General features: G+C 33.6%; 2 protein-coding genes across 4 annotated transcripts; one reads left to right on the top strand and one right to left on the bottom strand.

Annotated features, from left to right (window-relative positions):
* Positions 1-1804: 1804 nt before the first annotated feature.
* LOC133790021 (cytochrome c oxidase subunit 5C-2) lies at positions 1805-3746 on the top strand. 2 transcript variants are annotated; one of them, XM_062227636.1, is made up of 3 exons: positions 1805-1938; positions 2183-2232; positions 3385-3746. In XM_062227636.1, the coding sequence occupies exon 3, from the start codon at positions 3417-3419 to the stop codon at positions 3609-3611; it is 195 nt and encodes a 64-aa protein (XP_062083620.1). In that variant the 5' UTR covers positions 1805-1938; positions 2183-2232; positions 3385-3416; the 3' UTR covers positions 3612-3746. The 2 variants fall into 2 exon arrangements, with proteins under 2 accessions (XP_062083620.1, XP_062083615.1); XM_062227631.1 differs by having other exon boundaries at positions 1812-1938; positions 3407-3746.
* Positions 3747-4268: 522 nt separating this feature from the next.
* Positions 4269-9982, bottom strand: LOC133790003 (probable glutamyl endopeptidase, chloroplastic). 2 transcript variants are annotated; one of them, XM_062227625.1, is made up of 11 exons: positions 9660-9980; positions 7969-8956; positions 7619-7747; positions 7233-7532; positions 6699-7157; positions 6553-6618; positions 6202-6262; positions 5962-6111; positions 5640-5777; positions 5191-5501; positions 4269-4638 (listed from the first exon to the last, which is right to left on the bottom strand). In XM_062227625.1, coding segments are annotated over exons 1-11 (2895 nt in total). In that variant the 5' UTR covers positions 9952-9980; the 3' UTR covers positions 4269-4637. The 2 variants fall into 2 exon arrangements, with proteins under 2 accessions (XP_062083609.1, XP_062083605.1); XM_062227621.1 differs by lacking the exon at positions 4269-4638 and having other exon boundaries at positions 5095-5501; positions 9660-9982.
* Between the last annotated feature and the right edge of the window lie 5261 nt (positions 9983-15243).

Here is a 15243-nt window from a genome sequence, read left to right as displayed (position 1 = left end):
AGTAACAAAACTATTACAATTAATAATAAAATTGTTACATGCAATAACTAAAACTCATTAAAAAGTATAAATATGTTACAAGATTGTAACAAGTAGTAACAAAACTATTACAATAAGTAAATAATTCTTTACAAATTTGTAAACAACAATTACAGATTAATTCATAACAAAAAAAAAGTCTATTTTTGTAACAAAATTTTACAAAACTAATTCACAAATAAAATTATATTTTTCTACTATTAGTTGCATAAATACTTTATATATTTACTTAACATAATTGTAATAAAAATTTACTAGTTTTATAATTTAATAGTTATTTATTCTCCCAATATTATTCGTAACACAACGTTACTAATTTGTAACATCTTGTTATTATTTTAATAATTACTCATCTTTTAATATTATTTAAAGAGATTAATTTTCGGGAAATTCACAAAAATACATTAACTTTTAAAAAAAATATGAAAAATACGATAGATTACAAAAATACGGAATTTTCATGAAAAACACGGAATGACAAAAGTGTAAATACGGAGTAGTAGTGAAATACAACTTTTTTTTGTTAATAGCCATTACAAATTCGTAAACATGTGTTACAGATGCGTAAACCAGTTACATAAAAATAATTTTGTAAACAACATTTACAAATATATAAACAAGTTTTACAGATTTGTAAACAAATTTTACATTTTTGAAGACAACATTTACAGAGTAATTCGTTGCTAAATTTTTTTATTTTTGTAACAATGGTTTACATAACTAATTTTATAACTAAAAAAAATTATATTTGTGACTAATATTTTTAAAAAGTAAGTTGTGAATTTAGTTAACATATTTGTAACAAAAATATATAAAACTAAGTTTGTAACTAAAAGAATTTTATAATTAGTATATACAAAAATGTTAAATTACATCAAATAAGTAATATATATATTTAAAAAAAAGTTGTAACAACTAATAAAGAAATAGATTGTATTGATTAAATATATAATATTTTATGTAAGCATAAATATTTATTTAATATTAATATTTATATTTATTTTAAATATTTATAAGAAAAATAAATTTATTTGTAATTATTATTATTATCATATTAAAAGTATCTATGAATTTATTACACGAGAGAAAAAGACAAAAAAAATTAAAGTATTGAGATTTTTTTTTAAATATATAATATGAAAATTGTAATATTTATATTATAGAAATTAATATAATTAAAATAGTTTATAATATAAGATTAAAATTGTATTGATTTGACAAGAAATATTAAAATGATTTGACATATAATATTTAAAATAAAAGTTGATTTGACAAAAAAAAAATGATAGTTCAAAATTATATATCAATAAAATATGGGTAGGGAGAAAAAAGCATATGTGTACATACTAGTTGGGAGGAGTACAATAATTTTGTAATTTTTTTAAATTGCTGTATAAAATGAATTTTTTCATAAATTACTGTGTATGATGTAATTTTCTCATTAAAAAAAAGGTAAAAACTTGGATTATGGTTTACTTATATTTACTTTCAGACCTTTTTTTTCGAACAATAATTGCAGACATTTATTATTTCAAAATTTGTATAAAAAATACAAAACAATTTTAATTTTATTTTTTTAATGTGCTTATAATATTTTATAATTAAATCAAAATATAAAATGTCGTGATGATGAAGTTAACCCAAAATTAAGTGGTAACAAGGGTTTGAGGTAGCCCATGGGCCGGCCTACGTATCAATGGGGCCATATGAATTGGTCAGAGGCCCATATGTTAAAAGCCCATATCAAAACATTGAGTGGACCGAAACCCTCTCTTCTTGAGTCCAAAGGGTAAAATAGGGATTTAACAAACTCAATTGAAATTTTGGGTCGAGTCGAGTTCGGAGTTCCATCGTGTATCGTCTCTCTCTCTTCGTTCTCTTCATCGCAAATCGCCTCAGGTAAAACAAAACCCTAGTTTCGATGTCAGAGTCTGTAATTTTTCTTCTGGATTTGTTGATTTAATTTTTCGCTCACAATTACTTTCTCAATAAAAAAAGATTCTGTGTTTTGTTCTTGTTTTTGGTGTTTTAAAATTTCGATCTTGTTTTCAAAAATTGAATCCAAAATCCAAGACTTAGAATTGATTTTTTTTTTTATTCCAATTTTTAAATCCAAGACCCTAAAAATATCTTCTTCTCGCAGCACATCTGATTACGGCCGCTCATCCCCGACCACCGCGCTCCTCTGTCCCGGTAAATATCTGTGATCTTCCATGGTTTCTCAATTTGGGGGAATCTAGAATATGTTATTAGTATTTATTTAACCACTGATTTTTATGGTGATTATTAATTTAAATTTGTGCTTTCTAAGAATCTCTCACCTTTGAGTTGCCATGAAACTGGAATGGATTTGAGACAGAGAACAATAATAACATATCTCTTTGAATGTCCTTTCGAATGACACTAGATTGTATAATTGTTTCCTATGAATGCTATGGTTTTTGTATGTCCTTTCTTATTGTTTGTTAGTTGATGTGCTTGATTATGTCTTTTCATTTGTTTCTGTGATGTGTATGATAGAGTTTTTATACTCAGATTGGTTTGTGTGTGGGAGAGTTTCTACAAAAAGAGGGGCAAGGGACCCCAAAAAAAGATAGTTGTGATAAGTAGAAAACGTATACTCGGTTTTGTTTGTGGAGTTATTGTTATTATTTATTTTATAAAGTTTGTGTAATTCACTATCTAATCAATATTCTTTGTCAAGCTGCAACTCTGGTCAGTCGGTACATAGGTCTTGCCTTGTTGTGTAGTTGTAGCTTTACCTGGGGACTTAAAGTTTCTTTTTTTAAGTGATTTTGAAGATTTGGCAACAACGTTGACACTAATTTCAACGTGACTATCGTGTTTATTAATCCTCAATGACTAATCTCAATGATTATGGCCATGTTTTACTAATTTATGATATTCGTAAATGAGAACGAAAATTAGGCAAACGATTGCTTTTGCTCGTACTTTCATGTGTTTACTTTCGCGATTATGAGTCAATTTTTTATTCTTTCTGAATTTTTTCATACTGCTGTTATTTTTATATTACAAATTAGGATTAGTATACTTGCCCAAATTAGGATTATAGGTTTCATTGGTTGGTGAATTTGCTATGTTGTAGATTCTGTGTAGTTTGTTTTTCTGATTCTTTTATAATATTGCCTTATATTTTGTGGCTGTGAGGGAAAAAAAGTGCCTCATATTTTTATGGAGATAGTCATGTCAAATTTAGTGTTGAGTTTTAGGTGGTTTTACTTGATAAGTTCTTTTTTTTTTTTTGTCGCAATGAAATTTGATAAGTTCTGTTTATTAGCTGAACTATCTTGGTTTTTTATGTACCTAATGAAAGTGGAATCAAAGTCGTTTGCTTTTCCTTCTGTAGATTAATTGAAATGGCTGGACACAAGGTTGCTCATGCCGTCCTGAAAGGACCGAGTGTTGTCAAGGAGTTATGCATTGGATCAGTTCTTGCTTTGGCTGCAGGGAGCCTCTGGAAAATGCATCACTGGAATGAGCAGAGAAAAGTGAGGACTTTTTATGACTTGCTTGAGAAGGGTGAGATCGGTGTTGTGGTGCAGGAAGAGTAAATGTTAGCTGTTTTTCACTTATGATTTTCTTATTCGACAGTTTGTAATCATTTTGTGTTTTCTTGCATTTGGCTCTTGAACTTTGCTATGAGCTTCGATGTTGGATTTTTTGGAGAATAAATTTCCTTTACTCAATTGCGGAGTATAAATTGATGTATTATTGCATCTTATAATTCGTGAATTTACTTTGCTTTGCGTCCTCGTGATTTCTTGGGATTACTTAAGCTGCAATTCTTATATGTTCGTCAGTTCTAAAACATTAGAACATAGATTAATAAAATTTACTCGTTTATTTTGGCATTCTTTACATATTTTCTTTATTTATCCCATGGTTTTGGTTTAATTTAGTACAGCTACGGCCTAAAGCTTACATTTCGATAATCTTTAAGGATTACACATGGATGGTTTGAAACAATTTTTTCTTATGAACCCGAATTGTTGGCTCCAATTGAGCAGCCTGCATTGCCTTCTAGCTTTGGCATATAATATATATTTTATCCGTATATTGTATCTAGAGAATATTAAAGAAATTATCTCTGATCGAGTTATCCGTTGCTCTTTTTTCTTCCGTTCATTAAAGTGTAAGAAAAACCCTGGAAAATCTTCTCTCATAGTAGCATGCTCCAATTCTTTTAAAGAAAACCTACGTTACTGATCTACAGTTCTACACCAAACTTTATTAATGGGATGCATGTATTTGTCCAGTACAAGATCCATTTTATTATGTGAAGAAAATGACCTCTCAAATAGTCAGAATGAGCTCAACTATACAAATGACTCTTTTTCCCAAGAGCTTTATTAAAAAAAATATAGCAGGCCTCTTCACATGGTAGCAAGTCAGAAGAGGTCACCCTGCTACGAGTGGTTCAGTAAAAATTTGGGTTTGGGGCCAGAGAGCAGTTGATACGCATATAGATTACACTCAAACTCGACTGTAAAAGTAGCATAAGTTATTGTGCCCACTTGTATACTCAAACTTAGAGCTCCAGCTTTAATCCTTGGCAGCCAAATAGACCAGCGATTTACTCTGCATTATATTAGATTGGAATAATGAAGTTATGCAAGAGAGCAAGAGGTAATGCACAAATACACTATGGTGGTGTCTTTTTTTTATGAGCAAGAGAGAGAAGGGCAAGGAAAATATGGTCAGACAAAGACATGATTTGATTCTACATGTAATTGCTATGGTATTTTATCCCCAGATATTGCAGGGTTAGGCGAGAATTCTAGTTTTTTTAAAAAAATAATAATAAAAATAAAAGAAATAGCAGCAAGAATCAACTGCAGCCAAGTGGATCAGACAAAGTTTGATATAACGTGACTTTTTCTTTCCTAGGCAAATTGCAAATGTATCTGAAGGAGGCTAAGGGGGGATTTGTAGCTTTGCATGTTTTCAATATATTAATTTACAAAACCGAGAAAAAATGTTTTGAATGAGAATGTTGCAGGTTGAGAACCTCATTTGAAGATAAAAGGGCACAAAGAACCAAATGGAATGGTTATATTCTTCCACAAACATCAGAGACAAAATAAAAATAATAACATGAAATTGTGAAGGAACTTTTGATGAACAACTTACCATAATAATGACCTTTTCCTCGAGGGGAACCCTTCATCCTCAAAATTTGACTCTTCTGAACCTCCACCTCCACTAGCAGCGACTGCTTTGGTTTCAGAATCCGCTCCAAGACCCACGTTTTCTTTACTCCCATCTACATCTGCATTTACATCAATAGCATTTGACACGCAATATCTCTGAAACCATCTATCAGTTTCCCAGAGTACATGCATGATGCTTTCTCGCGAAGCATAACCATGGCTCTCAAAGGGAAGAATTACTAGGCGGCAAAGAGCACCGTGACCTTTCAAAGCATTAAAAAACCGATCTGACTGCATGAAGATGAATATACAAGTTAAATGTCAAGCTTACAATTTGGACGGAAAAAAAAAAGTGACTATAATGTTGCATTCAACAACAGCTCAAAGCTTATCCTCTAGAAAAAAAAAACGAGAGCAGGATACTTTTACCTGCATGGTTAAAGTTCCTGGATTATTGTCTTCTTCTCCGTGGATTAGCAAAATGGGCTTCTTAATTTTGTTAGCTGACATGAAAGGACTCATCTCTACATAAGTATTAGTAGCCTCCCAAAGAGTTCTGTCCTCGTTCTACAGCAATAAATTGAAGAATTCAGACCACAGAGAGGAAGAGAGATAAAAGTTGGGCCAATATCAAGGCAAATAACCAATACAAGGGAAATGATATTAAATGACTAAATTTTAAAGTAAATTTACAGTCATTTGCAAAATAATAACAATAATAACATATCAAGTATCTAATTGGTGTCCCAACCTGGAAACCGAAAGGAGTAAGTGTTCTGTTATAGGCACCAGAGCGAGCAATTCCACAACAGAAAAGATGAGGGGCATGTGCCAACAGGTTTGCAGTCATGAATGCACCATAGGAATGTCCTCCTACAGCAATTTTGTTGGGATGCGCCACCTAATAAGCATAGTACAGGAAGAGTTTAAATTAAAAGATTCAAACTTCTAATCGCAATAAAGAGAGCATGAAATCAAAAGTGAAGCTTACTCCACGACGGATAACTTCCTCCACAGCAGCTTCTGCACTAGCAACTAATTGCTCCACATATCTGGTCAAAACACATATTGTTGATATCGGGGGGAATAAATCAAAGCTTAAGTAATACAAATTCTTGAAAGCAAATGAACTAGCAGAGGAAACTTCATCTTCATTGCATTTTTTTATGGCTACTAATCATACCAATATTCCAAAATTCATTAAGGAAAAAACAACCATGCTTCTATGTAGATGAGCCTTCTTTTTCTTTAGGAAAGACAGGCCCGTTTGGTAATCAATTAAACAGATGTATAACATTGAACTAATAAGTTATACTATTGCAATTATGAATAAACAAAATACCTATCATTCGCTTCCTCTTCACCCTCACCAATAATTGGAATAGTTGGTCCAGATAGAATAGCAAACCTGCAAAATTGGAGCCATAAAAAATTTGTCAGAAAATATATTATAATTATAAGGTGCAACACAAATGAAGTGAACCTTGCCTTCTGGCCAGCCAAAGGAGGGCTGATGTAGGACCTATGCCAGCAAATTCATTAGGAGAGCCACGGACTTGGCCAGCAGCATCTTTGCTTTTAAACTCCCCGGGATAAGACCAGATCAAGCATGGAAGAGGCCCCTCTGTTGATGGATCATAGCCAGGTGGAAGATATAATGTTGCAGTAAGTTGAACGCCATCCTTTCTCTGGTATCTGACCATCTCTTTCTGCAATGTTTCTAACTGTGGATAGGGATGAGGGAAATTTGTAATTTGACATGCTTTCATTTCTGGCCAGCTCATGATATAATATTGAGTGTTTTCAGTCTTTGACTCCTTAGAGGTCAATATTTTCAGCTGATCAACGAGCAGATCTCCTTCTCTCTCATCAGACATTAGCGCAACAACCGTCTCAAAATACTTTTCTTTGTCACTCTTCCATATACGTTCTTTGTTACCTGTGCTTCTGAAAGAATTTGGTTTAGGCCTCCGCTAAAAGTTTTGGAGGGCAAAAGATACAAATTAATTTTAAATGACATACATCTCAAATAAATCTAGGAATGGGATGTTTCCTTCTGGTGTAGCACCACTTCCATTAAGTAAAACATAAGTGCCATCATCATTTTCTTTCTTTATCTTAGCAATCACATAAGTCCCTGCAGGAGTTCTCCTCAGCATGGGTGAGCCAGGATCAGAGTAAACATCTTCTGATGACCTATCAAATAGGATACGAGGGCTGACATCTTTTGATCCAGGAGAAATTACCCAGGTTCTGATTTTCCGTGTTTTGTACCACGATTCATAAACTAGCGCAAGTGAATCATCACACCAAGAGATCCCCCTGTTGAGACAAAATAATTATAGCATAAAAATACATTCTGGGTTATCATTTGAAAAACAAAAGAAATGAATAGATTAAATTCAAACCCGTAACGAAGATCTAGCTTGTGCAGGATTTCTGGCTCTTCGCTGTTAAGTGGTTTGGCAGGTTGTGTATAGATAATATCACGTGGAGAAGCTTCAACTTTAGCATCTCCTCCATCTTGAGTCTCAACCCTAAATTTCAAGAGTTAAAATAGTTATCCTCCTATTTATATGCAAAAGCCCATGCAAATTGCGTAGAATCAAAACGAGTTGCATGCATAAATTGTTTAATAATCAGAAAGCTACTGAGGACTCTACAAATGAAAGAAGAACTGTAGTTAAAAGTTATCAACTTATCATAACAATGATACAAGTTTAATGCACAGTATAAGCATATTGTTTGCAATTGATACCAGTAAAGAGTAGATGGTTTATCTGCTCTCCAATTTAGGGAGCGCATCCCTTTCCGCACACTACTGGTTGTAATTGGGATATCCTCTGCAAGAGGTAGATCACAAAGCTCTCTAACAAACCTTCCATCAGCTGTCCAGAGATCCACCTTTTTGGGAAATCTTCCACATGGTACAATAAAAGAGTATGGCCGGTGAATTGAAGAAATCAAGGTGTACTTTTGATCTGGAGAAGGATCCATTGAAGTATATACAGCTGGGGGACCAAATTCCTTCACTGTCCCATCCAAGGAAGCCAAAACCAGTTGACTTGTGGCATAGTAGTCAAACAAATCTGCATCATACTCATCCTTAAGCAAATCCTGGAAGGTCCTTACTTGAATAACATTCTTTTGCTCATTAGATTGTATCTTTGGGCCAAAAGGAACAATAGGTTTCTTTGGAGGGTCTCCCCTGGATAGGGGTATGGTGGAAACTAACAGAGTTGAGTTGTCCAACCAAACAAAATTGTCAAAAACTGCATTCAAATAGATATCTGGATTCTGAATCAATGGCCTAGCTTTCCCTGTTTCTACATCAGCAACCCATACCTTGAGCTTGCTAGTACTGTTTTCTTCCTCATCAACTCGAATACTGAAGGATAAATGTCGACCATCAGGAGACCAAGTAACAAAATTGATCTTAGCACCATCAGGAAACCCATGAATCTCTTTCTCTGGCCCTAATGTACCATCTGGCATTAACTGATGGATCCCAATTCCTGTGTAGAATGACATACGACTTCTGGTATTACATTTCCCATCAATACGAATTCCAGCCAACTTTTCTTCTGGTCTTGCTAGTTCTGCCAAAGGAGGTAAAGCTCTCCGCTTAAGAAATAGTATTTTATCTCTGTGAGGCGAGAATGACAATGCAGGAAGAGGTGGAGCATCAACAATATCTCTAATCTCCGGTGGAGGAAGACGATATCCAACTTCTGCCGTGGAATCATCTATATATCATTTGAACCCAGAAAATGTCACCAACAGTTCATTGTAAATCTGTAATCTAGATCTAGTAACAACATGTTATGCAAAGCAAACTATCACTCAAACTCAAATTGATACGAATACAAAACTCTTAATAAAAGCTATAACACAAGTTCAAATTCACCCCAACAAACCAAATAACCCAAAATTCAGTATTTTACTTCCAGATCAATCAACTTATTCAACTCTTACTCCCTAATGAACACAAACCCTTTTCAAATATAGACTCAAAAAAAAATCAGAGACATGAAAGCACTTCACTTCACCTCACTTCACTTCATATAAAAATGAAAGATCTAAAATTCAACGGGTAATTGTAATCATCTATATATCATTTGAAGTCAGGAAAAATCACCAACAGATTATTGTAAATTTACAACATTTTCATGCAAAGCGAACTACCAGCTCAAACTCAAATTGTTACGAAATACAATACACCTAGTAAAAGCAATAACACAAGTTCAAATATCCCCCCAAAACAAACCAAAAGACCCCAAATTTCAGAATTTTACTTCAATTTATTCAAGTCTTACTCGTACTCCTCAATGAACCCAAACCCTTTTCAGATAAAGACACAAAACAACACCACAGACATAAAAGCATTTAACTTCACTTCACTGTATATCAAAATCTAAAATCCAAAACCATTTATTTCAATTAGAATACCTTCTTCATCAGCTAGAGCGTTTGCTGCAGAAGAAGAAGAAGCAGAACCATTGGAAGCTCCACCGGTGGTAGCATCCTCAGCGACAATCGCGTTAAGAGGAACGAGATTACGCAGTCTGGAGGAGGAGGCCATGGTGGCGACGGTTCTGAGGGAGCGGCGAGGTCGACGGCGGGAGAGGGGTAAAGAGGAGGAGAAGAAATGGCTGGGTTTCGAAGAGATGGAGAGGAGTGAGAGGGGAGAGATGGAGGGGAGGAGAGAGAGACGATGATAGAGCTTGTGAAGACGCATCATTGGTTGTATTTTAAGAATCTGCCTTCATAAAATATTCTTTCCGTTTCTAACACTACTACTAACTACTTTTACTATATATTTTTCTTTACTTTTTTGAAGCTCTCATTTAAAGACACATCAATTTTTGAAGCTTTTATTCCTCAAAAAAAAAATTGAGGCTTTTATTGCATGTTATAATCCATTTTTTAGGTTTAAATATTAATAATAACAGCTATTTTGAATACTCCAATCAAATGGGTCCCTTTTTATAAAAAGAAAATCTATTTTGTGTATAAAAATCCTCAATTTAAAAAATATATATCATTTTTTGCATAATGTTGGTAGATGTTATCAATGAGGTGATACACCACACTACTATAGATAGAATAGTAGATGAAATCTAAGAGAGATTTTTATTCAAACTAGCCAGGAAATTCAAGAGACTTGTTTCTCTCTCATCACCTATTTACACTGTCATCTAGTTTATGCTCATAAACTTTTCTAAACAAACATGATTCTAGAAATTCCTAAGGCAATCAAATTCATTCTATGACTGATAATGTTTGGTTAAATACAAATATAATATAGAAGTTGGTGTAAATATTGAGACTTAGTAATTAGCATAAATAATGTCTAAAATATGTTTAAATGAATACAACGAGGTGTTTATATACATTTAATGATGTTGGAAGTAATTTGGAATTTTTTAAAGTGATTTAGGTAAAATTTTGACTTTCAAATCAAATGGAATGGTGATATGTCGCCCTATATTAAGCGGCATTGTTAGTTTTGCACCCCAAATGTGTTTTTGAGGTACAACCTATAAGAGTCTTGCTTAAGTTGGTACTAACTCTATTAAAATGATTTTTAGGGCCAAAATGTACTGACCACATCCAAAAACTCACTAAAAATATGTCTCTCTCTTATGCTCAAAGATCAAACATCGTATCACAAATTTCTTTCTAGAAATTGCTTACTAAAAGGGATTACAAGACTTGTTATTATCCTAGTTCTAATTCCCTTCTTACGATAAGAAGAATTTCGATCAAACTGAAAATCCTTTTAGCCCAGAGAAAAATCAAGGACAATTCAAGAGCATGCAAGGTTCTTGTTTCGTGTGTGGAAAACCTAGTCATTATGCAAGAGATTGTAAGGTTTTGAAAAAACCAAAATGGGGCTAAAGTCAATGTAATTGAAAGTGAGATCATTACAACCATAAGTGAAATCAATGTTGTCCAAGGAAAGGTGCAATAGTGGTGGTATGATACTTGTGTCAACATTCATGTAACCTATGATAAGACTATTTTCAAAACCTTTGAGGATGCAAAGGGTGATCATGAAATCCAAATTGGAAATGAAATGACGTCTAAAGTGCTTGGGAGAGGCAACATTGATGTGTTCTTCACCTCCAGAAAGAAAGTCACTCTAACTAATGTATTGTATGTTCCCAATGTGAATAGGAACTTGGTTAGTGGTGATTTACTAGGCAAACTGAGAATCAAGATTGTGTTTGAATCTGAAAAGCTCATTTTGTCTAAGTCGAGTACCTTTGCGGGTTATGGTTGCTCTTGTGACAGGATGATTGAACTTGTGTACTGTTGACAATACCAATAAATATGTTTATACTTCTTGCTATGTTATTTATTCTAATTTTATTTTTTTGTGGCATAATAAGCTAACTGGTATAGGTTATAATAATATTAAAGAGTTATAAAATGTGTCATGATTAATTGAGACATAAAAGATATTAAGAGATGTGAATTATATGTTAAATTAAAAATGATCAAGAAACCATTTGAGTGTTGAAAGGTCTTCCAATATACTTGATTTAATTCAGGGTGATTTGTGTGAAGTGAAGACAGGTTAACTAGTAGAGTAAAACGATATTTCTTAAGAGTCATAAGTGGTTGGTCTAGGTTTACATATGTGTTTTTACTTACGAGCAAAGATGGGACTTTTGATTCTTTTAAAATATATAAAGCTAAAGTTAAAAATCATTTATGAAAAAAAAGTGCTTAGAAGTGATAGAAGTGGTAAATACTTTTTAAATGAATTGAATTTGTTTTGTGAAAAACATAATATTATACATGAATGTACTCTAACTTACAGATCACAACATAAGGATATGGTTAAAAGAAAAAAAAAATCTTGAGATTATTAATGATAGGTGTGAAATCGTCTATTTTAAAGTTATTATTCTTCTATGATTATATACTTGATTATTTATTTATATGTTTCAATTAGTTTAATTTGTGTTTTTAAAAAGTTACAAGACATTATGGGTGAAAAATTAATACAAAGTTTGAGATGTTTTACATACAACCTTTAAGCTCAGTTGTACAACTCTGAAACTTCACACTCAATTTCAACATTGCTTCAGCCATTATCTTGAATTTTGTCAAACATGAAAGTTGTAGATATTTTTCTTATCTTTCAAAATAATCTTCAATTGTCTAATTACAAGTTATATTGAGAGAGTTATGATCAAAATACCGTCAATAGACACTGCAGTAATGACCAAAATAAGCGTTGGTGTGTTTCCTTTATGTTATTTAATGAATATAATTAATTAAGGGTGTATAATTTTAATTAATTACATAAAGGTGATTGAAATAATGATGACTTTAGTGTTGTCTATGGTTATTATTAAGAATGTTTGGTGGTGGAGATTGACCTCTGAACTATCTTTGATCATTCAATTTATCCTCATTTATTTTAATTATTGTTTCCCTTTCTTTTTGATTCTTTAATTCTTATAATCTCCTTTCAATTAACTTGTTGTTTTTGGATAATAAATTGAATTAATAATCCTCGTGAGATCGACCATTGCTTCCACTTTACTAAAAATCTAGTGAATAAGAAATAATAATAAATATCAAATTTGGTATATGACATGCATCAATTAATGATATGCTTTTACGTGCTAAATTAAATTTTAACTTGTGGGAGGAGCTATTCTATTTGCTTGTCATATTGTGAATTGTATTTCTAAGAATAATAATAATATATCACCTTAAGAGATATGAAAATGAAGAAAGCCTAATAAAGGCTACATCAAAATATGGTGTGTCTAAAATAATGTCTGTAGTATTAAAAAAAGTTGCACACCAGAAGGCGTGAGGTTTTCTCTCTAGTTTCTCCATGGCGAGACGCAAGAAGGTACACCAGAAGCCTGTTACTATCGACAAGGTGAGTGAAACACCAGTGATTTAGGGATCGTGTGAAGCAAAGTTGGCTATTGTTGATGAAGAGCCATCAGCTGAGATGGAGGAAATTTTCAAAGATACTATGGTCGATTTTCCTGAGATTGGAGGATCGATAACTGGGGATTTGAGTGCGGGTAAGGATGGGATGAAAGATACTGGTCTAAAATGGAGTGAACAAGAAGAGAATGGTAGTGATTTTCAAAATCGGGCAAAAGATAAGTGGTCTACTTTTAGGGCAATGTTACCAAACCAAGGAGGAGCACGATTGCAGTTTGAAGAGCCATTAATTCAAGATGGCCAACAGATTGCTCAGATGGATGTGGAGGAAATTGAAGTTGAGGCGTCTTTCTGGAACTTAGTCGTGGTATGTATGGTTTTAGGTGACAATCCCTCATTTGTAGTGTTTGAGGGCTTCATTAAGAGAATGTGGGGTAAGCTTGGTATTGAGAGGATTGCGAGATTAAATGCGAGGTATACACTTGTTAAATTCAGAGATGAAGTTACCAGAGATTTGGTGTTAGAAGCTGGTGTTATTCATTTTGATTGGAAGCCAGTCATTGTGAGACCGTGGACCACAGACTTAGCTCATATGAGGTTAGTAAAATCTGTTCCTGTTTGGGTGAGATTACCTGGTTTGGGGCTACAATACTGGGGTACTAAATGTTTGAGTGCATTGGTGAGTACTCTTGGGAAACCAGTGCTTGTTGACAAGGTAACAAAGGATCGCTCCATGATGCAATTTTCTAGGGTGTTAGTGGAGATTGAAATAGCTGATGAGATTCCTAAGTCTATACAATTTTTGAATGAAAGAGGTCAATTAATGGAACAATTTGTGGAGTTTGAATGGCTGCCAACACAGTGTAAGCATTGTAGAGTTTATGGTCATACTAAGGCTTTGTGTAACAGGAAAAAGGGTGAGATTCGGAGACCGAAAGAAAGGAAATCTGAAGGAGAAAATAAGGACAATTCTTCTGAGCTGACTACTGTCACAATTAATTCAGGGTTAGCTGCTGAGGCTTTATCCAAGGATAAACAGAAAGAGGATTCTAATGAGAGTTCTGATGTTCCTTTGAAAACAGGTTCTTCTGATGTAGATATTGGTCAAGTGTCCAAAAAACTTCAGGTAGCTGGGGGCAAGGAGATAGGTGACATTAATGAAGCTCTTGAGGTGGATTGGATCACGCCTAAAAAACTGGGTGGGATGAAGCACTTAGCTGCTAATGCTCCGAATAAGCTGAGGAACACTTTTAGTGTGTTACAAGATAAGAGATTGGAGGTTGCTAAATTGGCTTTCACTACAGAAAAGAAGTTAAACGGGGGAGTTCAATATTCTTAGCTGGAATGTTCAAGGCTTAAATAAGAGGGAAAAACAGAGATCCCTCAGTGCTTTCTGTAGGCTAAATAAAATTAGGTTAGGTGCTTTTCTTGAGACCAAATTAAGGGGTGCTAAATTGGAGGAGATGATGGTTAGGCAATTCGATGGATGGAGCTTTTATAAAGGGACTGCTAGTGAGGGAAGAATTTTGTTGGCTTGGCAGTGTAGTTTTTTGTCAGTGGAAGTTTTGCAAGATAGTGACCAATATATACATACTTATGTTAAAGAGTTACGTTCGAGTAGGGAATTCTGTGTGACATTTGTTTATGGTAGAAACACGATTTAGGAGAGGATTCAGTTATGGCATGACCTTTCTTGTTTGACCTTTCCAGTTATACCTTGGCTAGTGGCAGGGGATTTTAACTCAGTATTTGAGATTGATGATAGGCTTGTAGGTCGTACTGTTTCTGCAGCTGAAATTAGGGCTGAGCATAAAATCTGAAAAACCGAAAAAACCGTGTACACCGACCTACCGAACACCGAAAAAACTGAAACCGTTTAAACCGAAAACCGAAAAAACCGCCGACGGTGCAAACCGCCACTGTTCGGTCGGTTTGGAAATTTTGGATGAACCGACCAAAAAAACCGAAACCGACCGAACACAATAAAATAATATTATATAATTTTTAATAAAAAAAAAAAAAAACTTAGGGCACTTGTAAATGTAATTATGTTCTATATATTTATGTTTTAAAAACACACAAAAATGGATTCTAACAATCCAAAATATTT

The sequence above is a fragment of the Humulus lupulus genome, chromosome 1 (assembly GCF_963169125.1).
Source record: "Humulus lupulus chromosome 1, drHumLupu1.1, whole genome shotgun sequence".
NCBI lineage: Eukaryota > Viridiplantae > Streptophyta > Magnoliopsida > Rosales > Cannabaceae > Humulus > Humulus lupulus.
Note: the sequence above shows the minus strand (reverse complement) of the source record. Positions and strands in the feature narration are given on the sequence as shown.

Bases quoted from the DNA above. Each gene is read 5' to 3' on its own strand.
- LOC133790021 (XM_062227636.1), top strand. From the start codon at position 3,417: ATGGCTGGACACAAGGTTGCTCATGCCGTCCTGAAAGGACCGAGTGTT.
- LOC133790003 (XM_062227621.1), bottom strand. From the start codon at position 9,951: ATGATGCGTCTTCACAAGCTCTATCATCGTCTCTCTCTCCTCCCCTCC. The intron at 7,533-7,618 runs GTTTGAATTTAA...TTGTCTCAACAG, and splicing joins AAGCTAGATCTTCGTTACGG to GGGGATCTCTTGGTGTGATG. The intron at 6,112-6,201 runs GTAAGCTTCACT...TATGCTTATTAG, and splicing joins AGGAAGTTATCCGTCGTGGA to GTGGCGCATCCCAACAAAAT.